The sequence below is a fragment of the Argiope bruennichi genome, chromosome 1 (genome assembly GCF_947563725.1).
Source record: "Argiope bruennichi chromosome 1, qqArgBrue1.1, whole genome shotgun sequence".
Taxonomy (NCBI): Eukaryota; Metazoa; Arthropoda; class Arachnida; order Araneae; family Araneidae; genus Argiope; species Argiope bruennichi.
The window spans coordinates 78,536,236-78,564,118 of record NC_079151.1 but is presented as its reverse complement, the minus strand read 5'-3'; the positions used below and the strand labels follow the sequence as shown (position 1 = coordinate 78,564,118).

The 27,883-nt window shown below is 25.9% G+C and overlaps 1 protein-coding gene across 1 annotated transcript; it reads left to right on the top strand.

The window, feature by feature from the left end:
• The first annotated feature begins 11,171 nt into the window (after positions 1 to 11,171).
• LOC129963252 (T-complex protein 1 subunit alpha-like) lies at positions 11,172 to 27,469 on the top strand. Its single transcript, XM_056077492.1, has 12 exons — positions 11,172 to 11,324; positions 14,082 to 14,167; positions 15,606 to 15,734; positions 16,390 to 16,487; positions 16,943 to 17,053; positions 20,113 to 20,294; positions 20,972 to 21,098; positions 21,775 to 21,950; positions 22,161 to 22,284; positions 25,486 to 25,678; positions 26,594 to 26,757; positions 27,075 to 27,469. Exons 1-12 carry the CDS (start codon positions 11,258 to 11,260, stop codon positions 27,253 to 27,255), a joined length of 1,638 nt encoding a protein of 545 aa, XP_055933467.1. The 5' UTR covers positions 11,172 to 11,257; the 3' UTR covers positions 27,256 to 27,469.
• Positions 27,470 to 27,883: the final 414 nt, after the last annotated feature.

Genomic DNA, 27,883 nt, shown 5'->3' with positions numbered 1-27,883 from the left:
TACAAAATATAAATATTTTTTCTTTTTATTTAAATATTGAAGCATTTCCATTAGTTTTAAAATCAATTCATCACAGTCTTTTTTAGTTGATCCCGTCTTAAGAAATAACCTAAATCTTAATTTTTTTGATGAATGAAATATGTTGTTTAACCCATTTTTATATATTGTAAAGACATTTTAAGCCAATGTAACCATCGGTGTTTATTAAAAGGGTAGTCTTTTATTTTCAGGCGAAAGCAATTGTAATTAAGTTAGAAGATTTATTAAGTTTACTACTGTAAGAGCTACAGTACGAATGACAGAATGATAGATATTCTTCTTTTATACAACGTCTGCTATAATCAATATAAATAAATACAAACGAATTGAGCCAAACACACGTTATCATGCTATAATATCTCGAACTAGAGATCCCAAAACAAAATTCTTTCATAAACGAAATTACAAAGAGAAGATTATTCTATAATTCTCAGATAATTATTCTTAGGATATTTTAAAAATATTCTCCGCCTAATAAAAGAAATTTACGAATGAGGGCTCAATAATAAAACATTAAGTCTATAAATAATAGGTGCTAATTATTTTTTTTTATTTTAACATTAATTAATTTACTGAATGGTAAGAAATGGTATGGATTTATGTGGATCTCTTCATTTACTTACAAGTACTAACTGCCGATAAAGAGAAAAAAATTAAACATTCCAATAGTCAATCAGTTCTTCAATCAACTTTATATAGCCTGAATGAAAAAAAAAGCATTATTTCTTTTAAAGGAAGCAGAATTCATGTTAAATTAAAATGGTCTGATCTGAAAGTAAATTTAATTAACGGAATTAAATAATAATAATGACCGTTAAAGCTCGTGCTTCATAAAAATTACATCTATAAATACAAATAAATTTAATATATGGTCCCACAAAAAAATTGGGTATTGCAAATCTATTGTGGGAATTTTTCAATTTTTGAGACGATTTCGAAAATTATTTAGGATATGCATAATTTTTTGGATTCCGGCATTTTAGCATACCAGCTTTGCTCCCATGTCAAAATTTTACAACGTTTTTTTTTTTTTTTTTTCCACATTCATCTTTAAAAATTCATGAAAAATATGGAATTTTTGTTTTATTTATGCATTTATTTCATGACTTTATGAAATGTGATCATTTACATTAAGTGAGTGAAAAAAATTAAGAAATATATAATAGTTTCTAAGGTACCGCCAAGAGTTTATAAGATTCTTTTAACATCGGAAACGTCATTTTTCATTACCCTATAACTCTTGAAATTATCATCAGAATTCCATAAAATTTTAACAGATTAATTTCATTACGATAAATCGATTCAGTAAAAAAAAAATTTATAGCCATAATGGAAAAAATTCAATACAGTAGTTAATTAACTATGTTAATTAATTGCATTCATGTCTTAACCCAAACTTCACAATGTTATGCTCTGAAGGAGAATAGTAAAATCTTTCTCGCATACAGAGAAGATGCGAAAAAGGTTTAGGGAGACCACAACAACTGGTTAACAGAAGGGATTATTTGATGATTTCCCATAGTGGCCCTCAAATATCCCACAACGAATAAAAATCTTATCCTTGTTGGGAATGTGTCTTTCATTTCAATATGATTTCTTCCCGATGAATTTGCTTTTAGATATTTAGAATTTCATTAACCTGTGACTCAGTAGTCACAATTTATAGCGCATATAAAACTGAAATTGTTACTAGTATTATGAGTCTATAAATTGATTTGATAATTGATACAGGTTGATAATTTATTTTGAGTTCAGTGTTCAAAGAAATGAAAGCAGAATATATTAGTGTGCTAAGCTATCTTATTTTCATAAAAGTTATTCATCTTTTTAGAAATAGTAATCAAAATAAAGTCATATAATTTTTAGTGGTCTCAAATCATATAAATTTTCATAATTATTTGTTATAAGTATTAATTTTATTAAATGGATGCTAAATTAAAAAATATAACACTTGCTAAAAAATTCCGATGAATTTGCTTTTAGATATTTAGAATTTCATTAACCTGTGACTCAGTAGTCACAATTTATAGCGCATATAAAACTGAAATTGTTACTAGTATTATGAGTCTATAAATTGATTTGATAATTGATACAGGTTGATAATTTATTTTGAGTTCAGTGTTCAAAGAAATGAAAGCAGAATATATTAGTGTGCTAAGTTATCTTATTTTCATAAAAGTTATTCATCTTTTTAGAAATAGTAATCAAAATAAAGTGATATAATTTTTAGTAGTCTCAAATCATATAAATTTTCATAATTATTTGTTATAAATATTAATTTTATTTAAATGTATGCTAAATTAAAAAATATAACACTTGCTAAAAAAATTAGAGCCTCTGTCTCTTCGTCATTTAATCTGTAAAAGAATGATTTTATATAAATCTTAAATGTTATTGTGAATTGAAAGATGTGACAACTTAACGCAATAAATAAAAAAACTATTATTTTTTACTCTTTTTCTGTCGTTATTAATGGAGTTCATTATAATCTATAAATTTAAACCTCTCTGATGGAGAATAGAAAATTAGTGCTGACAACTATTTTTATATATACTCGTTAAATAAAGATCATTTTTTTCTCCAAAAAATTAGCTTCATATTTTTTTCTAGAGTTAAATAAATTTCTCTAATTTTATCTTTATGTCAAATTTATGTATTGGTCATAATAAAATTAAATAAAATTTTAAAAAAAAAGATAGAAAGTTTTTTTTTTAATGTAAGAGCAGTACGAATTTCAAACTTCTCACTGTTGCTGCGTTGTTGTTTAATCTATGTTTGCTTCCTAATCCTAATTTTCTTTTAATAAACCTAGAAAAATATACGGAAATATATTTTATTCTTCTGGGAACTAAAGCCTACAATTCATTAAAAAATCAATTTTTATTCTTCGTTTTTTAAAATAAAAGTGTGTGGACAGTAAAATTCTGAATAAGTTGAATAACAAATTTCTCAGAATACTTCAGAATTACTCAAGGAAAAATTATTTTTACAGTAGGCTACAAAAAAAATTCAGCACAAATAAATTCTTCTTTTGGAAATTTTTCGCTTCCTCAAACATTGCTAATATTTTAATGAAAGTCAATGCATTCATTTAATTTTAGTTTCAATTTTTTTAAGATTTTAAATTTGTTTCCGTACGTACGTGAGTGCGTGTAAGTAAGTGCACGTGCGTGTGCGTGTGTGTCTGACATAACAATTTTTCAAATTAAAAATGTGTTTAATGCATTTTTTTTCAAATAGAAAAGAGATTTCATATAAAAATTGAATATATTATGTATATTTTAATACTATTTGCTTTTAACAGATTCAGCTTCCTTAAAATTCAGCAATTATTTTAAGATTCACTTTTTAAATGCAATAAAAAGTTATTTTTTGGAGAACTATTCTCTCAGTGTATTATTTCTAACTATATCTTTTCCATCAGTATATTATTTAAAGAAACTAGAGCGTGTTTTGATACAAGCGTCTTTTGTTATGATACCCAGAGTGGGAATTTCATTTCAGTATTTAAAATTGTTTTTCTTTTTCTCTTTGAAATCAAGTTGTGATACTTTATCTCTTCATCCGAAAATCTAGGATAAATTTAAAGCGCCAAATTACTTGATAAAAGCGCAGATCTTAAATCTTGACTTGAAACAATGATAACTTCAGAATGAGAAATTGATGCATTAGTTTAAGGAAACAGAATTTACACGGATCAAGCAGAATAATTAAGTTTTAAAATTTATTCTTGATTTTTTGAGAATCTACAAGATGCTTCAAATGCTTTCCTTCAAACAAGTGTCTGAAAATTATACGATTGTCTTAACATTTCAATAGTCACAAATCCAGAGTGTAATTCAAAAATATTCACACAAAGTAATAATCGCTCGAAGCAATTTGGAGAGGAATTAAAAACAAATCCAAAGAGCAATTCATAAATATTTAATTGTAACTTAATAAACAATAATATGAAATTGAGAATGGAAGTCGAATTTATATGACAATTGTCTAAAAACAGTTTAGACATCTATGATTCAAACAAATTAGAAATATCGTTTCTTCAGTTTGTAAAACTCTGAAAGTACATTAATGAGATTGTTTAAATTAAAATTCTAACAATTTTAGCTTTTTCATGCAACATATTAGATTTATATTGCCTTCGCATTTGACGTAAATGAGATCCTTCACCAATAAATTTTAGTTACAGATCAAAAATATGACTGTCAATTTTATAGTTTTTTTTTATTGATATTACTAATTATTCTATACAATTGTGTCATAGGCGATTTTCATTGGTTATATTTAGCAGTAATCTATTTATGCATCTATTTTGTAATGAAATCAACAATTTATATTTTTTTATTCTTATGATGTTATTAAAATTGAACCAAAAGAATTTAATGAGTCAAATTTTTGTTATTTTTAAAATATTTAATAAGAGTATGACTAAAATATCTGGGAGGGCATTTCCATATTTATTATTTTTTTAAAAAATATCTTGTTATTTAACACCCATTAAGAAACTACAAAATCTGAAGAAAAGTGAAATGCAGTTGTCTAAAATTCAATCTCGTACTCCAAAATGAAATTAAATATGAATATTTCATCTAAATAAGGTTAGAAACTTCAAGAGTATGTGAAATTGTATTGTATATTGATAAGATAAAAATTGTGTTTATTTTAAACCATTTTTATAAAGTTCGCTACGTTTTACAACATTACGAATGTAATGTTGTAACATAGCTTCAGTTTCGAAATAACAATATATTTACTAAAGTATTAAGCGATGTATAGCAATTAACTTACTATAGTAATATAATTAGGAGAGTTTTTTTTTGTAGTTATTGTTTAAGAATTTAATTTATGTGCTCGAAAAATATTTTATGAGAACAAAAAAAAAACGTATGGTGTTCATGCTTGTCTTGAGAAAACTGTACATTTTTGTTTAATTTTTTTGGAGGGGGGGGAGCTGATGATGATTATAATCAATGAAGAAATCGATTGATTGTCTTCATTCAGCCATTTTTCATAAGATTTTTTTTAATTTTGAAAAGAACGTTTGATTAGAATTTTAGAAAGATTTTCATTATTTCAGTTGAAAAATAGAAGCCAAGAAAGCTTCTAAAATTCATTTTTTTTTAACTCACGCTATAGTTTTGCAAACAATTCAAATTCACTTCATTTTCATGCATAGTATAAATCTTTTAGTTTAGTTAAAAAAACATGTATTTTCTAATAAAAGCACATAATACAATATTTATCGCTCATATCATCGAAGACACACACATCGTTCATTTTAGAAAGGTAAGTTTTCTTTCAAACGATGATATAAATATTCATAAATTCTAGGATAAATACTACTATCGGAAAGGAAATGACATTTCTGAAACCTTGGCGAAATTACGAGCCCTATCAACTTCCCAATTAGAATTCCGTCAGCATCATGCTTCCACTAAACTATCTAACTACGCTTCACTGCAATACTCCTTAGTCTGTAAATAAAACCATCTCTTTTCCATGCAACTGTTACGTGCTGTTTGCGTGACAGTCAAAGGCTTTCCTTCTGAGAACTTGTCAGCTGTGGTTGCATGAATGTTGGCATCGCTACTTTAGGGAACTAAACGCTATGAGCATCCCAGAGTGGCAAGGAAAAAAAATAAAACGATATCCGTCTGCTGGCGATACACAAAACTCTCAGACGGGAGAATTATTAAGCTTCAACTTAATATTTTGCGGGAGTTCACCGCCGCATTTCGCATGCGTAACTTACAGTTGATGGTCTTTTTGTGAAAGTAAATATTCAAGCTATATATATTGCCGTTATACTTGCGGCACTTGTTTTATTTAAAATTTCGGAGCTGATTATAAATTATTTTCTGTTTGAAACATTTATTAGCTACTTGTGAAATTTTTAAGGCATTTATTTATAGAAACATATCCAAATTTCAATTCATACTGAAATTAACTGGATGCTCAGAAAGCATTGAAAATGCATTATATCAGACGTTATTATTAATTAGAAAAGAATATTTCTATGTTTTCAGATTTCTTTAAAAAAGAGTCATAGAGGTTGTTGTTTTTTTATATTGTAGAGATTTAGTTATAAAATTAAAAAGCCCAGTGGAAGAAACCTTATATATAAAGCAATCTTCATTATAAATATTTTCATTTTTCAAAATATAATGGCTTTCATGCATTTCAAAGCTAATCGCCTTTCACAACTAAATGGTTCGCTGGAAATACTGGCTACATTAACTTCATTGAAATAGTTTATGCATAAATTAATGCTCATGATTTCTTCAACAACGCATTTTAGGTATTTAATCGTGATAATTATTAAACCCTGTTGTTTTAATAGCCTTATATTTGTTCTATTTAATGCGTAATCTGAACCCAATAGAAAAAAAATCTCAGGGCATCATATTGCTATTAAAAATATAACTGTCAAAGTAATCTACCTAGTAAATACACGTTGTCTTTCGTGTTGCTGTAACTTCGCTTTCTTATTCCTTATGTGAACTGCACGGACAAAATTAAACTCTCCGTACCTTCAATAATCCTCAATAATATAAGAAACTAAGGCAATTAAATATTTGGGGAAACAACCAAAGCAATTTGAATTTCCTTTCAACGATGAAAATTATTATTAAAAATTATGTAAAAAAAGATTTTGAAAACGTTTTGAAAATAAAAATATTTTGAAAACGAAAGCTTTTCATCAGAATATCTAAAGTGCTCCCCAGGGGGGGGGATTATATATTATAAAAAAAATTCCGCCTGATCACTATGTCATATTGTATACATAGATGATAAATCTCCGCAAATATCAAGACCGGATCGTACCATACAAACTAGATTTCATTACTAGCATTTCATGTGCGGAACCCTCAGAATCATGCACTTTCAGCTTTCGGCATTTCTATGAACTAGACAATTTTACTATTTTTCTACTGCCAAAAAAAACTCAAAATCTATTTACTTATGTCAATTCTATATATTTTCCAAGTCGCCCTGCTGGAGAATCGAAAATTAGTGCTAACAACTATTTAAATATATATGTTTTAATTAAATAAAGTTTAATAATAAAGATTGTTTTCACTCAAAAAAACATTTTATGTTTTATTTTTCAAGCGACAAATAATTTTTTTATTACATCTTTATGTGAAATACATATATTTATTAGAATAAACTAAACTAAAATAAAATAAAAATATAAAAAATGTATTTAAATAAAAAAAAAAAAACAGCACGAATTTCTTAAACTTTGCACTAAATTACACAAATGTTGTTTCCTTTGAAGATCATTAAAAAGTTTTGTAGTATGATAATGTTACTTTAAGTATCAAATAATGTCCAAATGATGTTACTTGAAGAATTTTGCATAAGCTATCCTAATTTTCTTTTAATATACCTAGAGAGGCATAAAAAAATATATTTTATAATTTTTTATATATTTCTTGGAATAAATAAATCTCTTAATATTCATAAAAAAAATCGATGATTTTTATTGTTCTTTGTAAAAAAAGAAAGAAGAAGAAGAAACTTTTTTTATGGACAATAAAAAGCTGAAGTTAAACAATAGAATTCATGGAATACTTCAGATTCAATGAAGGAAAAATCATCTTTGCTGTAGGTTACGAAAGAAAAAAATAACTCTTTCAGCACAAAAGATTTAGAAATTTTCTGCTTCCTCGAAAAAACATGTCAAATTTTTAAGATTTTTAATTCTAATTTTGTTTGTTTGTTTGTGTGTGTGCGTGTGTCTACCAGACAAACCTTTCAACCTAGAGTTATTGAATTTGGCACAGATGCACTTTGAAGGATGGAAATGTGCATTTCCGAGTTATTTCTTTGAGATTTTCAATCGAATATTAATTAATTAATACGTAATTAAGTGAAAATTTGATTCTTTTCCTTCACAATTGGGAAAATACTAAAGAAAAAATAAATTTTACATCATCTTAAAATTTTAAAAAAAAAATTATTTTAATGATACCAATTGAGTTGCTTTTCAGTTTGTGAGCTGACTATTTTTAAATAGCTTTTTTAATATATTATTAGCCTTTTTTATCCCGATATGTAATAAGGAAACTCAAATCTTTTTTTATTGTTGCTTCAACTATTTTTTCCTGAATTTTTCTTTCATTATTAATAATGAAGGTATGGAGAAGACTTAATTCGCCTGATAGGTAAATTTTAGTTTAAGAAAAGGTTTCAAAAAACTTTTTAAAATCTTGCTATACAAAATACCTATAATTAATATTTAATTTCACAAGTAAGCAATGATAGAAATTCTTTGAAAAGCATTCAATTTTAAATAATTTCAGAGAGAAATTTATGTAATAATTAAAGTTTTTTTACTTCAGTTTCATATTCAAATTTGATGTGAGATGACAGAAAATTAGAGATATCCATATTACAATTAACAGAATGATGTAAGGCTCTTAAAATAGTGCAAGTTACAGTTCAATCAAAATGTGATGCATTGGAAACGATTAAGATTAATACATACAAAAAAATTAATTAAAGTTTATTGCAGCCATAAATCTTGGTGAAACAACTGGTCCCAAGATGGCTAGTTTAGAAATATAAGTGAGGTAGGCAAAGTATATTAGCATAACTATTGAGCTAATATTGGCATAAATACAAAAAAAAATGCGAGTGAAAAGGCAAAGTATCGATATTAAAATTATCATTGTTAATCTTCCAAGTTCTTTTTTATCATTTTTAATATTAGTATTAATAACTGCACTGAATCAAAAAATTTTACAAACTGCTTTTTAAACTAGGTAACACAATGAGAAAATCAAGAATTTCCACAGAATTTGGAAATTATTTTTGCTTTATATATACTGTCTTTTTCTATTTGTTTTTTAATGGAGTTTAATATAAAAAAAATTTTCAAATTTCTAAAAATTACACCTTACTACCTATTAGGTTAAAGCGCATTAATTTTTCCGTTTAAAAGGATGATTATAAGGGAAAACATTATTTAAAATAAACAAAAACAGATACTTACTTGATAAGATTTCAAAATCATACTAGGCGAAGTTGTGTTTGACAAATTTAAAACTGTATTAGATAAGTGTATCCTGTATACTCCTAAACTGAGTCTACGGCTTTTAAAACTAAATTAAAAATGTCATTATTACGCACCATAAAAAAATAGCAGCAACTTATAATATTTAACTGCAATATGATTTTTTTTTCTCTATTATGTCTTCATTTCAAATATTAATTCGTTTTTGAATTGAAATGATAAATATGATTTTATCATTTTATATCTTCATTCCGAAGTTATGTACGACTACTAGACATGAATGCGATAATTAATTTTAAGAAAATTATATACCCTCAAGGTGGAATAAATTATTATTATCTTCGAAAAACTAATGTCTTTTACACTGCACAAACAAACAAAACACGTCTAATAATTATTGAATGATCTCCAATTTTTGGGATTTTCTAGACAAAATTAGGATCTGTATGAATCGTACTTAATATATTTTCCTATAACACATCTACATAATTAAAATTTAAACCATTTTTAAACAAAATTTTAAAAAGTTGAAATATTTGTTTGAAGATATTAGCAACAACTTTGTCTTTCTATCTGAAATTGATTGAAAACTTAATAACATTCACTCTACGCATGTTAAATATCATTTATATAAAATTCTTATATGTATTTTCTTTTATTGAAGTATCAATAATATTACACTTTAGAAGAAACTATTCACTACACAGCAATTATAAGAATTAACTCTTCATTCATGTTCAAAATAGAAAATAAAATGTGTTTGATAAATTCTTTATATTGGTACAAGCATTGAAAAGCAGTTAAATATTCTAAGGTAAGCATGCTCATTGTAAATCTACTGCCTACTAAATGCATCAGATAATATCATTTGTGAAGTTTTTTGATAATAAGGCTACATAGAACTAATGAATAAAAAAATTAATGCCTTGTTATATGTTTTTTTCAACTGGGTATTAAGATTATTGCAGTTAATTATTAGATAAATATTTTCAGTAGGTCATTGGCACTCAAATTCATTAATTATAATTCTGGTAGGTCTCTCTAGTCAGAGGCGCGGCGGCAGAGGTTTGCCGACGAGGGGACAAGCACAATTTTTCTGATTTAGCTTCAAAATAACTCATAATAATTAGTTTTTGCATTTAATTAAAGAAAATTAAATATTATTGACCTTCTTTTTTATTTAGATGCTGACCCTTTCTTTCATTGTTAAAAATTTACAAAGATATTTTTAAAAAACATGTTCTCAGATTTTTTTTTTTTTTTTTTTTTACTGATTATCAAAAGATTTATTCAACCGGTTCCCGATATGGGGGTCTTGTCTCCCTACTAACGCCACCTCTGTCTCCAGTCCTAAACACTCAGATCCGTCATGGAGGCTCTAAAAGCAGGTATTACATTAAAATGGTTAAAAAAAAAATTATAGCTATAAAATTTTTTATTATTTTAATTAAAGTCTGTTTATTTCTGTAATATCTAAATATTACAGAAATAAACATAAGATCCATGTGCATCGAATAGAATATAAAATAATCAATTACATGAGTATTTAATTTCTCATTATGTTGTAAAAATTATTGTCTTTTAATTGACTAATGATTTTAATAATTCGTTGTTAATATATATTTTAGTTCGAATATATTATAATGCATAAATATTTGGTCACTGGAATATTTATTTATTTTTTTAAAATTCCTTACAGGCCAGTCTTCCTGACAGGTTTGTAGTCCTCTACTATTGCGCCGATGCTGTTCGAATTCTGAGATCCGTCTTTATAAGACATTCAATAAATGGAACTTCGCGTAGTTATTGTACAATATCTTATATTAATAAGGATTCACGCTTCTTAATCAAAAAGTTTATTCACTAGTTGATCTTCTGTTCATCTGTTCGGAGGGAAGATTGTGTTGCCATTTTACTATTGATTATATATATAACTGTTATTATTCACTATGGTTATCTACCTACCAGTAACGCATAATTCACAAATAATAAAATTTCCAAAAATTAGTTGCTATTAATTAGTAAAAAATGTAATCAAATCATCAGTTAAAATAAATTTAAAATCATTGATCAGTTCCAGTTTGGTTCGCAGGTTTAACTGCAACTATAACTGCTAATATTACTGTGTCGCTTTTTGTTCTTAAATATCTTGTGTATTTTTGTAGAAGGTGTGAAAATCACTAAAATTGTTTAAAAATGTCAACTGGTATGCTACATCTTGGAGGGGCTAGGTCTACTGGACAGCCTGTTCGAACACAAAATGGTAGAAATTTAGAATTTCATTCATACTATATTTTAGAAATATTTGTATTCTTCAACCATGAGTCATGCCGGGTGTGCACGTGCGAGGAAATTTATCTATAATTTTAATTATATTGATTTTTGAATGCTGTGACTTTTGGGACATCAAAGGACTATTAAAAAATGTCTAGTAAATAATTATTTATACATTGTTTCTTTATTTACTTTTGAAAAATAACATGTTTCACAATTACCTGTCATCGATTCAAGAGCCAGATTTCATTTTTTGTTTGCTTTTAAATTTTAAAAACTTTATTAAAAAAAATAAAGATCGTTGAATCTAAAATATGATGAATTTTATTCATAGAAACATTAGAAATTTGTATTCATTTTTACTTATGTTTATCAAGATGCACGCTTTATTATTATGTGAGTGCACTCATTCTATGTACTCTACATATTTATTGGTTTAAAATCCATCGCATATAATCAAAATTAAGTGAAATTGATTCTGTTAAAGATATTTCTTAAAAACATAAAACTTGATGATTCTCTGATAGCTGGTTAATAATTGTTTTGTCACATGACTACCTTATAATTTTCGTAAATGTAATTTTATTACATTAGACATACAATTATGATTAAATGCTGTGATATTTTGTTGTAAATTTTAGTTTTTATTATTTGCCTCTGTTTATAACTTTATGTAGAATTATCAAAATATTTCAAGCTTTAACTTGCGTGCTAAAATTTATTAATTCATAGTTTATAATTTAAAGAAAATAATTTTTTTCTTACTTGTCAAATAAAGATTTGGTAAAACTAAAGAACATGATATAGATTTTCCAATAATTACCAAATCATGCTAAAAGTATAAAACTTGTCAAATATCAATTAAAAATTACAGTTACTTTATTTGGCAGTTTATTGCCTTTAAAAAATTGCAGTTTGGTGATTGTACCATATTATTTACTTTAGTCAGGAAATTTTAATAAAAATTTTGTGTAAAAATTTCTTAATATGAATTGAACAGTTTAAATTAATGAGTTGCCTGTTTTGTGGTTGTCCAGGAAAGGATAATTGTAGTGTATTATGTTATATTATTAATATAGATATGTTTATGGCTCTCATGTATATGTAAAATATTGTAGCAATATCCAGAATCGAGACACTGTAAGGATTATAAGAAGCATATTGAAAAGTGATGTTTGGTGGTAGTAAGAAAGAATCAAAGATAGCTTGCAATTTTTATTTTACAGAATTAAATACAATTTTCTAAGCAGCTTAGGATGACAATGAAATTTGACCCAAGGGACTGTTCATAATCCAAATAATAGATAAAACCAAAGCTGGCCGAATTAAAATTTAATAACAAAGTTTTTTAAAAAGATTTTTTTTATTTTGTGTTTATATATATATAATTAGAATCCAATTCACTTTCTAACTTACTCCATAATATCACTGAACATAAATCATGTGTATTGACAAAGATGCTTAACTAAATAATTGAGCTAAAATTAGAAATAACCTATCACTGATACACATATTAGATTAGTGCCAACATCTAATTTAAAATAAACTATCTCTAAACACTTTCAAAATAGGCTGGCACTGCCATTTGGTGTATAAATTGAGAAATAAACATTTTTCCACATATAAGAAATAGACTATTTTCATCTTTTTAGCACATTACTTTTTGAACACTACAGCTTGGAAATATGGTCACAAGAGATAGAGATTGAAACCTTGCCCAGTCATTAGAGAAGAAAGGGGTTAACATGATTAAATTTTCATAATGCTATTTAAATATAATCCAAAGTTACTATTGATGGTTGCCTAAAATATAAACCTGTTTTTCATGAAATAGTACTCTAATTGCTTTATTGTTCCCTTAACAGTTGATTTAAATTGTTGCTTATCATCGTCTTTATTAAATTTAAATCTCTGGGAGATGTTGTTAATCTTTTAATTATATACTTAAAGGTGCTATTTAAAAAAATGTTTACTTTTATAGTAATATGGATTATGATGCATTATATTATTAAAAATTTTGACTCAAAATTACATTTTACCACACAGCTAAACAGGAAACTTTTCTATACATATTGAAGCTTTTTTTAGTGGATACTTACATGACCTAAATTTCTTATATTGGAAAAGCCATGTTGATAAAACTAGACACTTATAAATATCAAACACCAATTGTTTGTATCAATCATTTAGCCAACTTGCCAGATGTATGCATTTTGTTTAAATCCATATTTATTGAAGAACCTTGCTTTTTCCACTTATTAAAACTGTGGACTATTGTTAATCCATTCTAACTAACACAAGTGTGGAATCATGTTTTGTTTTATTCCTATAATGTAAAAGAAGGGGGGGGGAGATTAAAATCCCTTCCTATCTTTTAAATAAATTAATTTTAAAATAACTAATAAAGAGAGAAAGTACTAAAAAATAAAAACATATACTTAGAATGGAAATAAAAAGAATTTTAAAAAAGTATTTAAAAAATGTAATCATAATTGTCATGTAAGAAATTTCTCCTTCTTTCTCAGGCTAAGGATGTCCTTTTTCTGGCTTCAATTTTATCTTCTTTTGTGCATATGCAAGTTATTTAATATCCTTGTCTTTGTATTAGCTAATAATATTAGCATTTAAAAAAAGCTAATATTATTAGCTTTTAAGTTTTGAAATCCTCTGACTTATTCTTAATATTATCATAATTTAATTTTTTGTTGCATTGCTTCAGTTTTTTAAGTACTTTATTTTTATCTAGTGAATGCTGCTTGTGCAATTGCTAATATGGTAAAAAGTTCATTGGGCCCAATTGGATTAGATAAAATGCTTGTTGATAATATTGGGGTAAGTCAATTTGTCTTCATTTGTTTTAATATTCCCTGTATATTTATATGTTATTTTAGTATTATCGTATGCTGTAACTTAATGCTGGGTCTCTTTGGTTACATATTGTTTCTCAATAACCAGAATCAAACCAAGTTTCTCATTAATTCTTAGATTCCAGTATTTGAATTGATATGAGCCTTTTTTCTTTTTTTTTTCTTATAATATGGATATCAATATCGCAATAGTAACAATGTAGTAGTCTCCAAACAAGAATTTTTATTAAGTTATTTATTTTCATTTTTATTATATATATTTAATTCCGTTTACTCTTAACATTTTCTGAATCTTAACAGTGCATTATAATCTATACAAAATGCTTATGTAGATATACAATCATTCAAATTTATTAATCGTCATTTTATAATAGCTTACATATTTAGTTTGTTTACACGCTTACCTTAGCAGAAGAAGCAAGATAATTTTTTTAAGGGAAGAAATTGAATAATATAAAAAACTCAATGTAAATGATGATCGAAGTCATGAAAAACATGATGTTGTGGCAAATGAAAGTAGTGAAAAATTGTTCATAAGAAGATCCAGTCATAATGATTGAAGTAGTAACAGTATATATATTTTAATATGCAGGACAAAGTTTCTGAACTAAGAAGAATCAATCTTCATCTTTGAATTATATATTTTTGCTTTCTTACATCTCTGTTATTAGCAAATTTTCATTTTAGGAATTATATGATTTAATTTTTAATAATTGATGTAAAAGTAATATAAGCCAATCACGCAATTTGAAATACTTTCTATATATTTTTAATACTGTGTTTATAATTTTTTATTGTTAATGGAAATTCATAACTACAAGGTGAACGAAGCTAACTCTGGGATCACATAATAATATGGAAAGAATCATAGTATAGTTCTTGGTGGTTGCTGAGAAGAATAAGCAGGAGGGGGGGGGATCTTATTATACTATATATATATATAATATATATTTAACTGCTGGACACTTAAATATGAAATAAACTGGATCTAGTACTATTTAGTCTTATTAGTATATCTCAACTCCTCTCAATATAGAAAGGAGTATGAAGTGTGCTACATTTTCTCTAATTAAACTTTGTTTTCACATTAGTTTTTATACTAAATGTTCACTTTCTATCACCATGATAATATGAAACCTCAGTGGAAATAGAAATGATTGTTAGTTATTTGAAGTTGCTTAAATCTATAGATAAGAACTGTAGAGCAATTCTGGAATCAAACATATAAAATATTGAATAATTTATTATGCAAAAAAATATATTTTGTGAAATTTGAAAATTTTTTACTTAAAAAAGTAACACAATTAATTATGTAATATCCTTTCTGCTTTTATTTATGCATATAAATTCTTAATATATGTGTTTTATTTACTAGAATCTCATGATTGTTTTTCCCTCAACAGGATGTTACGTGCACAAATGATGGTGCAACTATTCTAAAAATGCTTGAAATTGAACATCCAGCTGCTAAAGTTTTAGTTGAATTGGCTGAACTGCAAGATAATGAAGTTGGAGATGGTACAACATCTGTTGTAAGTCTAAGTTGATTTGATTAGTTTCTGAATGTCTAATTTTCTCAACAGATGCTGTAATGATGCATAATAACTGTGTTTACAATATTGATAATTGCCATTTTCATTTTAAAGCTTTAAAAATTAACAAAAGTATTACACATGGTATCTTAAGAATATATGTTTGAATATGATAACTTATTTCTGCATATTTGTAAATAAAAATGTTCAGTTTAATACTTTCAAGATCTGTAGTTAAAGTGTAATATTTCCTTTATGATTTAAAATTAATTTTATCTTAATAAATAAATTGTTGCAATTCCAGATAGATGTATTTAAAAAAATTTAGTAAATAATAAGTGCCCAATTTTATTTTTTTATTTTTATTTCTTTTTATAGGTGACTGTAGTTAAGGTTTTAATTACTCATTGAAGAATTCTAATTGCTTAGAATTATACAAAATAATTGTATATAATTATTCATTCTGTAAACAAATACATATTTTTATTAATTAATTTTAAAATCTAAATAATATACTGTTTAATGAAAAAAAAAATCTATTGTCTTGAATACAAACAATTTTTGTGAACAGGATTAACAAGCTATTCACTGACATACGTTAATATTCTTCTTAGCAGATAGTATTTATATATTTTTTTTAAAAATTCTTTGATAGGTACTTATTGCAGCAGAGCTCCTTAAAAATGCTGATGAATTAGTAAAATGCAAAATTCATCCTACATCAATTATAAGTGGATACAGGTTGGCTTGCAAGTGAGTTTAAAACATATTTATCAATATTTTCATGTTATTTTTACAAATTAAATTGGAACTTACGACATTTTGTACCTAATCACAAAGGCATTTATTTCTTTATATGTTATATCCAATAAACTTTATAAACATTGTGAAGTGTATTTTTGATTATCTGTTTGCATATGTAAATAAATATTTGCATTAATTTCATTATGCTAATGTAGTATGGTATTTTTTTATAATCAATATTACATTTATAATATATAAAGAAATTAACTTAATGCTGATTAATATTTTGAAGTTTTATATTTAAGAAGATACTCCTTATTGTAATGTATTGTTCATAAAAATGTAAAATATATTTTTATGGATTTCAATAAATTAAAAACTTTTGAATTTATCTATTGAATTTCTTAAAGAATTGCAACTTAAATCGTATAACTATGAATTATATCTTCATTGCTCATTTTTAGGGAAGCCTGTAAGTATATACAGGAACATTTGACTATTAGCACTGATGAATTGGGAAAAGAAAGTATTATCAATGCTGCAAAAACTTCTTTATCTTCAAAATTGATTGGAGCGTATCCTTTTTATGTCTTACTTTTCAAATGTATTTTGAATTTAGTTTGTGTTTGTTAGATCCCCCTTCCTCAGTTTTTATTTTCCTTGAAACCATGTGAAATATCTTTAAAAAAATTATCTGTTTCCAAAGTATTATTTGGAAAATAATGCTATATTAATTATTCTAAAAAAATTTGATGTAATAGAAAGTATTAATCATTTGGATCTGATCATCTGTACAAATGGAAAAGAGCAAATTTGTTGATTGAAAAGTTAATGTCAATTAACTCTAGGTCTTCTTGATATATTCAGAAGGTTTAATAAAATAATTCAATTCAATGAGGAAGTATGAACGTTGTATAGTGACAGAAAGTGAAAAGCGACCACCCAGCTTTATTCAGTTTTTGGTCATATATATGGAAATTAAATTAGCATTTTGAAAGTGATAATGGGCAGTAAAAAATTATATAATTATCTATTCTTAATTAGACTATCTTATATTGAGAGCATATAAAAGTACCTTTTTTTATAGTTTTTCATTTATTTGTATATCAGCTTTTTTTCTTCTGTTGTTTACCATAAGCTTAGTGTTCCGTGCAAATGCTTTTTTATTGCAAAAACTTTCATTACAGGGAAACATATATTCGCAATCTATGCATGTTCCCAGTCTTCATTTATTTGTTGTATATATTATAAATTTCTGTTATTGTGTTTTAAAATAGAGAAATTGTTGATTCTTTGCATATTTTCTAATTTGGATATGAAAAGAAATTTGAGAGTATGTATAATTATTTGGATAATTATGATTATATAATAATTTGAAAAATTATTTTATAATCTTTTTGATTAAACACAAAAACTGAATTCACTTAAATTGATCAAGCTAAATCAATGATATTAAATGTGATAATATGAGTAATATGTTAAAGATAAAAATTTAAAAATACTTTTGAATATAATTTATGTGAAATAACAAAATTATATTTAAAAATTTTGAGAATAGGTGTGGATTTATTTTTCTTTTTCCAAACTGTTAGTAACTGCACTTTAATTCACGATAGAATTATTTGTCAAATCATGGTTGTTCATTTAATTGAAGTAAAAAAAAATAATAATAATCTTGAAATGAATTCTATTCAGAATACTGTGTATTATTTTGCCATAAAATATTTTTGCTTTTCTCAAGAGACATTCTTATTTATACAAAAATGAATCTCAGCAAATTTTATTTGAGCCACTTATATATGATTAAAAGTTTTGCCATTTTATAATTTTGAAATGAATAGACATAGAGTAATAAAATTGTTTCAAGAAATTTTCAATTTTCCTTCTTAATCATTTATACGTAGTTTTGTCTTAATGGCTCACCTTCCAAAGTATTTTTAAATTTCAGTTTTTTCTTAAATGTGTAAGCCAAATTGTTTCAGAGGTCTTGCACTTGTTCATATTTTTATACTAAATACTTTACTGGTTTTCCTTGACATTTCATCTGAAATTTGAACTTTAAAATAAGCAATGATTAAATTTCTGCTTATTGTAATAAGTTGCTTGCTGAATTAAAACTTGTTCATAAAATATATAAAGTTAATGGAATCATTTAATATTATTCTTGTTTAATACCAAATATGTTTTAGAAATTTTGTTTACTTATTTGATAAAAGGGATTAATATAAACTGATAAAAGGCAAAATGTCAAGTTTAAAAAGCAATTATCTATTTTTATCTACCCGATTGCCCAACAGAAAAAAGCTATAGTGTTTAATAATATACAAACTAAGGAAGTTTTTCATCGCTGCTTGCTTTTAAAGTTAAGCCTATGTCATTAACTTTAACAAGGAAAAAAACTTTTCAAAAATTTGGTTCTATACAAAAAATATGCTGAAATAAAAATTAAAAAATATGCTGAATCTTCATATTGTGATTCCCAACAATGAATGAAAACTTTTCAGTAATGAAAAGTATTCTTGTAAAATGTGCTTAAAATTATTTATTTAAGCATGTTAAAATCAAAACAAAAAAGTGTGTGACTATTAAATTGGTATTATTTAAAAAAAAAAATTATATAGTATTTTCAGGAGTTGTCAAAGGTAAACACTAATATTTTGCCAACTTTTTCTTATACAAACTATAAAAAAATTATTGTAATCATCAAAAAATTCAAACTGAGATTTCGTCAGTTTGAAAAACACATTTCCCTACGTTTGGAGAACACATTTTTGGAATGAAAATATCTATGTCTGTCTCTCTGTGGCAGAGCTTTGAGATGGACTTTTCAAATTTGGTATATAGTCTTAATGCCAAATTTGTAAATTTCTATCAAATTTTGATCAAAATCCATTCAGAGGAAATTTATTTGCCTAGATGTTAAAGTGTAAGCTAACTCGATAACTAAAAAAATGAAGAGAGGTAGGTTGGTAACATTCAATACACAGATTTAAATCTACATTGTAGATACCCACTGAATTTTGGGCCAAATCCAACAAAAGGTTGACCTTCTGTTAATCCTTAGTTTCAGAATATAAACTTGATAAAAATGTGATTAGATATATAAAATTTGATATGGATTTTGTGGCTACATTTATAGTTCTGTATAAAATTTTAGTTTCAATCAGGCATGCAAAATGCATCTAAAAAAACATTCAATTTCTGATTAATTGCCAAATCACTCACCAAAAATCAAATGATAGATTCAGAAAAATACTAAATTCATGCCAAACATTAATATTTTGTATATATTATATACCAATGCTGTGCAAGGTATTCTCTGCCTTAATTAAGAGGATGAGAAATAACACTTTTCTTAGAGATATGGAGTTTGGGAGAAACCACTCCCACTGGTTTAATTCATTAAAATGCTATATGAGAGTTGTAAATGTTTGTAAAAAACAAAACAAAAGTCTTTTCAGGTAGCACATTCCTACTATCCAAGTTTGATAATTGTAAGTCCTGTTACCTGCTCTATAAAATGACAATACGCTGGTGCACACTTATCTTTATTATTAGTAATAGAGATAGTTAACTTATAAAAATTATATATTTTCTGAGTTTTGATAATTTATTATCCTTAACAGAATTATAGTGAAAGTGATTTTTTCGCAAATATGGTTGTTGATGCAGCTATGGCAGTTCGAGTCACTGATGGAAAGGGTGGATATCTGTATCCAATTAGGGCTGTAAATGTTTTGAAAGCCCATGGGAGAAGTTCAACTGAAAGTCTTCTTATTAATGGATATGCTTTAAATTGTACTATCGCTTCTCAGGGTAAGAATATATATATATATGCAATTGTTATATATATATTATAAATATATTAGTTTATTTTATGTATGCTCTGCCTGCCCACTAATCACTATAAATTTATTGTTCTATCTTATACTGAGAAATAGGTAATCTGCGTTTTAAAATTATGGTGCTGAATTTCATAAGCACCGCTTAGCTATTTAAAATATGGTTGGAAGTGTTTAAATTTAGTAAAATTTTACAGAAACTCAGTAGAAGAACATCTGAGCAACGATAGAAATTTTGACCTCTAAATTTCACACATATTATTATAAATCTTTTTTCTTTATTATTTCAAGCAATATATAACTTTTAAAAACTTTGTCTCTTATTAACAAATAAAATAAACTGTAATTAAATTAAAGGATACATATTTAAAAAATTACTCAGAAGAATAGAATGTACTGTTAAGAATAAATTTTAGTTTATTTAATTAATGAAAGTATATTTTCCGAGTTATTGTTTCATTATTTTTAATAGGTTTTTATAAATAATAGAATAATCATGTATTTATATCAGCTCTTGTGGCTAAACATTTAAATAAAATAAAATGTATTTAATAAAAAAATTATTGTTGGTTATTAATCTTGTAAAAACATTTTATCAGACATATTAATCATTATGTAGAAACTATGAAGTGTTTATTTTTTATGTTTCAGCTATGCCAAGGTCAGTTTCACCTGCTAAGATAGCTTGTATAGACTTTTCTCTTCAAAAAGCAAAAATGCATCTTGGTGTTCAGGTTCTGATTACTGATCCTGAAAAGCTGGATGCTATTCGACAAAGGTAAATCTTCGTAATTTCTTAGTATCCTTTAATGCATTATGACAAATGACTTTTCTTTTTTTTTTTTTCGATTTGTTTGCAAGAAATAGCTATCCAATTGTGTGTAAAAACTGGCTTTAAGCTCGATAAGTTTTTTTAAAAATCATCCGTGCAAAGTATTACTAATCACTATCATTATGTATTTAGAAGGTACATGCATTTTCTGACAGTTAGATAGTTCTGATATTTCAAATTAAATTGCCTACTGCACATTTTTCAAATGTGTATCATTTGTTTTTTTTTTTAACAAAGAGTAAGAAAAATTTTAGTTGTCGTTCACTGCATGTAAACTTACTGTCTTATGATACGATTCTATCAATATTGGATATTAAAGCTTTTTTATTAGATGGCATTCTATGTTTCCAGAATATTATCTGAAAATCTCCAAAAAATAAAGTGATGATTTTTTTTTTCTATGATGATACAATTTAAATATGTTATTCTGTATATTGTTGCTGATTTTATTTAAAGATTCTTTGCATAAAGTGTTTTCTGCGCTGCTGGATGCTAAATTTTTGTATACATGTTAAATGTGAATTCCAATTAGTAAAATAATGATCGATATATATATATTGTCAATTGCAGTTTCCTTTTCAGTAGTATAGATCATCCTTTAATTTCTATCTATTTTTTTTAGGGAAGCTGATATTACAAAAGAACGAATCCAGAAGATCTTAGCTGCTGGAGCTAATGTCATCCTTACTACTGGGGGTATTGATGATTTGTGTTTGAAATATTTTGTTGAAGCTGGGGCAATGGCAGTACGTAGATGCAAAAAACAAGATTTAAAAAGAATTGCTAAAGCTACAGGAGGTAAGATTTATAATTTTAAAGTCATATCATTAATAAATTCCAAACAGTATGGTTCCTAGACACTTGAAAGAATGAGTAATTCATATCATTTGTTATAGTAAACAATGGATAATAGAGATACTCTTTTACTGTAAAGATTATATGTGTATGTTGTAAAAATAGATGGCTATTCGTCTTGACTTATTGTTATTTGTCTCATTGCTTCTATAGCCCAGTTTCTTCCAAGTCTGGCTAATTTAGAGGGAGAAGAAAGTTTTGATGCATCTATGTTGGGAGAAGCTGAAGAAGTTACACAAGAACGTATCTGTGATGATGAACTTATCTTAATTAAAGGGTAATTGTTGCAGAAAATTTTTAATAAGGAATGTCATTATTCTGAGTACCTTTCTTCCTCTAATTAGTTAGAGGATATTATAATTTCAGATTACCATTTCATTTTATCCTATCAAGGTGCATCATAAAAAGTGCTTCATTTTCTCAAGAAGTGCTGAGAAAACTTTTTGAGAGTGCCTACACATATGATTAATGGCTTTTTTTACGCCATTTTAAAACTTTGGAAAGAGATTATGATTGATACTAATTTATATACTTTCCAATAATATTAATATTGTTTGAATGAATTCTTTTTGAATTTTAATAATTTTTGGGAAAATTATTGGACATAATTTGTAATTTCATTTTTATTGTAATAAAATTTAAAACAATGCCATTGCTTTATCAAATTGTTGAGTCATGTTAAATGTATTAATGTTGTGATAAAAATAAGGCTTTCTTTGCTGTAATTTAAAATTCAAAGATTTTAAGTAGTTCACTGAATGAGATTCTTCACTTATTGAGCGCTGTTAAATTTCAAGATAATGAGATATATTATCTCACCAGAATTTTAAAAAATGCATTAACTGCCGTGTTTTATTTTCATTTTATTTCTAACTAAAGAGCTGGTGTCTTTTTTTAACTTCATGAGTTTGTTTCAATTGCATATGTGAACTAGGAATTGCGAAATCATTTTCATTTCTTCATAAAATATTAATAACATTTTTCTGTTATTTTTTGAAAGCTAAAGTAAGCAAGTTTTATATGGCTGCAGATAATTTTATATTGCTTCTAAATGGCTAAATGTTGTAAGATAGCATTGAAGTAACTTTATCCTTACCAAGTCTGATTTTATTTACTCGCTGCATATATAAAAATCAAATACAAAAGTTTTGATTATTTTATGCTTCTGCACCAATTTTGACATTTTCAGAAATAGTGTATCCATCTAAATTTACTAGTAATCTGTTATTTTTAAAAAATGATGAAAAAAATTTATAGTTAATCATATAAAAGTTGACTTTTGGTGACTTATTTTTTTGGTGTATTAGTTTATATATATATGTATAATCATTTTTATGCTTTTGTTAAAACCAAAAATTTGTTTTACAACAGATGTTATGCTTCTGCAGTGATGCAAAAGTATTCAAAAATGATTAAAATTAATTTTTTATACATTTAAAATTTTAAAAAATATTCATTTAAATTTAAACACTTTTACCTATAAAAGCAATGTATTATTACAAAACAGAAAACATCTTATGTTTAGAAAATACACACTCTGTTTATACAATTCTGTACTTAGAATGCATATATGATTGCAGTCCATGTTAGCTTTTATTATTATTATTTTTTTTAACTTCATTCAGTTTTAAAAATTGAACTACAGATAACTACTGTTCAATATAAAAAGTGCTGAGTTCATAAGAAATGTTCTCTTTTATGAAACAAAAACTTGTGCCAAACAAGATTTCTGTGAATAGAGGGGAACTCCTTTAAATAAAATAGCAGGATTTTTTTCCCCATATTGAATGAGAAAAGACTGGCAAAGAAGTGCACATTGTGAATATAAAAATTTAATTTTACCTTATATGCAGCTATTATTTAAAGCTGAAGTAGAATTATTAATGTTGATGTCTGATGTGCTTTTCATAATATCTATTAAACATTATTTTCGGCATCTTCAGCTATTGGACTTTAAACATAATCTTAACTTCTTTTGTGTTTTTGGTGGGGGGGGGGGACTCCAGATCATTTATATTTTACACCAAAGTGTTAAGTTTTTTTTTAATGCTTTTAGAATATTAATTTTTCTATAGATTTTCCTAATTTTAAGTTAGATATTTTTTTATTTCTTTTGATCATTAATGTGCTGTTTTTGTCAGTTAAAGATTTCTCTAATTCCGATGGAATGCTATTTGTATGGTATTACACAGAAAAATAGACACAAATTCTGTGTATGTGTGTGTGAGAGAGAGAGAATTCTAACTGGTGATTTCATTAAGTCCGCTTACACCAGTCTAAGTGATGAATTTCTGTACATAAAGCTGAAATTTAATAGATGATTGAAAGCAAAAAATCCATCTTTTTATATCTTTGGTATGCATTTTTGCCTTTGATGTTGTTTAAATATGCCATTGTGTGAATTCATCTTAATTTTACTAATAGCCTATAGAATACTGGTTGATTTCTCATAAATTTTACAATCTCAAGATAGATCAATATATTTTTTTGGAAAAGTTGGCTGATTGCAGTAGTTATTTCTAAAGAGAAATTCAATTTATTTTATGAATCAATTTCATGTACTTCACTTCACAATGCATATTGTTTTTAGTATTTTTGTCACTTGTTATTTAAACATATTCAATGTATTTTTAGAATTTGCTAATGTTCTCATTCTGGATGTGTGTTTTTTTTTCCTTCCTACAAACTAAACTGGCATTAATCTTTCTAGTTGTGTGTTTTCTCAGAATTGAATTCAGGTGTATTTCCTTGTTACTAAAATGTCTGCTATATCTATTACAGTGCTTTTGCTTCATATTGCAAATCATTTCAAAATGGTATAAATATCTAATCATTTATTACTAAAAATCGCTTTAAATTCATATTTGTAATAATTCATTATATAATATGAATACAGTATGTATTTGTAGAAGATGAATTATTAAAGCATTATTTTTTGTTCTACTATTGTTAGTATTGCATTTAACTATTGTAAGAATTTGCATTAATTGAATATGTTTCAAGCAACCTCTCTAAAAATGATGAAAATTTCTTACTAATTTTTATAATCATATGTCATGACCACATAATCCTAACAAAAAAAGAATCTTTATATGACTGGTAAATTTTCCTTTGTCTGAAATATGTGGTAATTTTGAAAATTGTTTAATCCTTTGGTTTCCATCAATAAAATCCAAAGAATATTTTTTATCATCAAATTTTATTATCATTCCAGTAGAAATACATAAAAATATACAGTTCTAATAGAATATAGCATTAGAAATGAAACACTAAAATGTGTCTGGTTTCATCCCATTTTATTGTTTAATAGATGTTGAGAAAATGTTAATGTCCTCACTATGCTAATATTTATCATTTCATTTGACTGTACTATATAGATACTTTTAATTTTTTTTCTAATTAATCTATTTACTTAAATAATTTAATATCCTGGTCATTCAGATTTATAATGAATATTGTGGTTTCTTTTCCCCCACAGACCCAAAGCTCGATCTGCAGCTTCTATCATATTGCGTGGAGCAAATGACTATTATGTGGATGAAATGGAAAGATCTGTCCATGATTCATTATGTGTTGTTAAAAGAGTATTGGAATCAAAATCTGTTGTTCCTGGTGGTGGAGCTGTTGAAGCTGCATTATCTATTTATTTAGAAAATTTTGCAACATCATTAGTAAGTGATTTTAAAATCTCTTGATATTTTTTTGTTACTTTTTTTTTCCCCCAGAACAAATAAAGCACTCGAGGATAAATTATGTAGATGTTATTATACTTGAAATAATATAAAATATCTTTGAATATTGATGCCTGTATCTTAATGTTTGCATGGACTTCAAAATATTTATTCTTACTAAAAAAGAATATCAATGAAGTTTTATGATCAGAAAATGCCTAAAACCCTTTGGAAAGGATTTTTTCTGTAATTAATATTTTAGATAATTTATTGAATATTTAGACAGCTTAACGAAATTTCTTTTCATTCCTTGGGTCATTATCTTTATTCCAAAGTTAAAATACATCCTTGAGTTTTACACTTAATGCATTGTGGATAAAGTAAACAGCTATTATCCACATCAAAAAGTCTTTTTAGTCATTTATTGTTACCGAAGGTGATTTAAACATAGCACCATTTCTCAAGATTATTCAGAAATAGAAAAAAGAGCAATTATATGACATGATATAAAGAATCATTATTTTTTTTAATTTCCGAAATTGCTTTTAGGTCTAATAATAAATTTGTTTGAAAATATTTTGAATTATGTGAAATTATATAAGTAAGTGTAAAAATAAAACACATTTTTGAAGTAGTCTTATTCATTCCAGATTATCATTATAATGATATTGGGGGGGGGGGTGTCTGGATGAAATATTAGTGGTAAAAATGAAAATATTGTTGTAAAATATACTTAACAACATCTTTAAAAATAATCATATCTTGATTTATTTATATAATTTTAATTAAAGCAATCAAATTGATATCATTGAAAAATGTTATCATTTAAAAAAATAACTAATGTTAGAAAAATTAAAATTTTAACTAAAACTTTATTTTTTATAAGTTTTGTTAAATATCTCGTTATACTTTCAGAGTTCTCGAGAACAATTAGCAATTGCAGAGTATGCCAAGAGTCTTTTAGTCATACCTAAAACTTTGGCTGTTAATGCTGCAAAGGATGCTAGTGATCTTGTATCTAAACTAAGAGCATACCACAACAGTTCCCAGACAAAGCCCGAACATGCTGACTTAAAATGGTAATGATTTTTTCTCATTTTATTTAAATAATATGAAATTTAAAAAATTAAATGATATTGTTAATTTATGTTTTTTGCTGTGAAGAGATTAATATATTTTTAGATTTAATTATGTAACTATTATTGATTGTTTCATTAATCAGAAATGGAACAATGCTTTTTCAGTGTCAATATATATATTTATGTTTATATATATATATATATATATATATATATATATATATATATAAATGACTATTAGTTAACTTTTTTGAAAAATAATTTTCTGTTTTAAAAATTTGGTACAGTATAGCTAAGATTTATGTTTCTTGTTACAGGGTTGGATTGGATTTGTATGAAGGCACTGTTAGAAATAATAAAAAGGCTGGTGTCCTTGAACCTGCTATTTCTAAGATCAAATCACTAAAGTTTGCAACTGAAGCTGCTATTACCATTCTTCGAATTGACGATCTGATTAAACTTGCTCCCGAAGAGAAAGATCCTAGACATGATGACTAAGGAATATATCTTATTCATTTATTAACCAATTGGACAATAACTTGCCATTCAACTTCAACACATTTCTGTGCTAACACATAAAAAAAATAAATGCTGTGCATTGCCTGTTTTCATCTTAACAACTTTGGAGGCTTCTTTTTTTTACTTTATTTCCATGCTGAATCATACTTATCCCTTGTGATATAAAATGATCAATAAATGTTTCTCTTTAATATTTGGAGTTTATGTGCTCTTCTTTCAGTAATTCTGTATTAATTTCTAGCAAAACATTAAAGTATAATAAAACTAATAAATCCTTTAAAAAAAATAATTTTCAATTTGAAACTTCTGTAAAATAATTATCATTGTTTACTGTACATCTTTAGTGTTTTGTGTAAAAATGGACAAAAGTTTTCCCATTTTTAAATTTAAAAAAGAACCTCTTCTGGAGATTAAAATATCTTATCAAACATCACTTTTGCATAAAAAGTATCAAAAGGGGAAAAAATTTTCAGTTTGCATGTATTGTATATTTAAAATTATTACTCTAAATACAAGAAATAGTGGATTATCAGAACTTAGTGATGCTGTTTAAGCAAGACAAGTCTTTAGTTTTATGATTAATTATTAAAACTGCAATCCTTTTAAT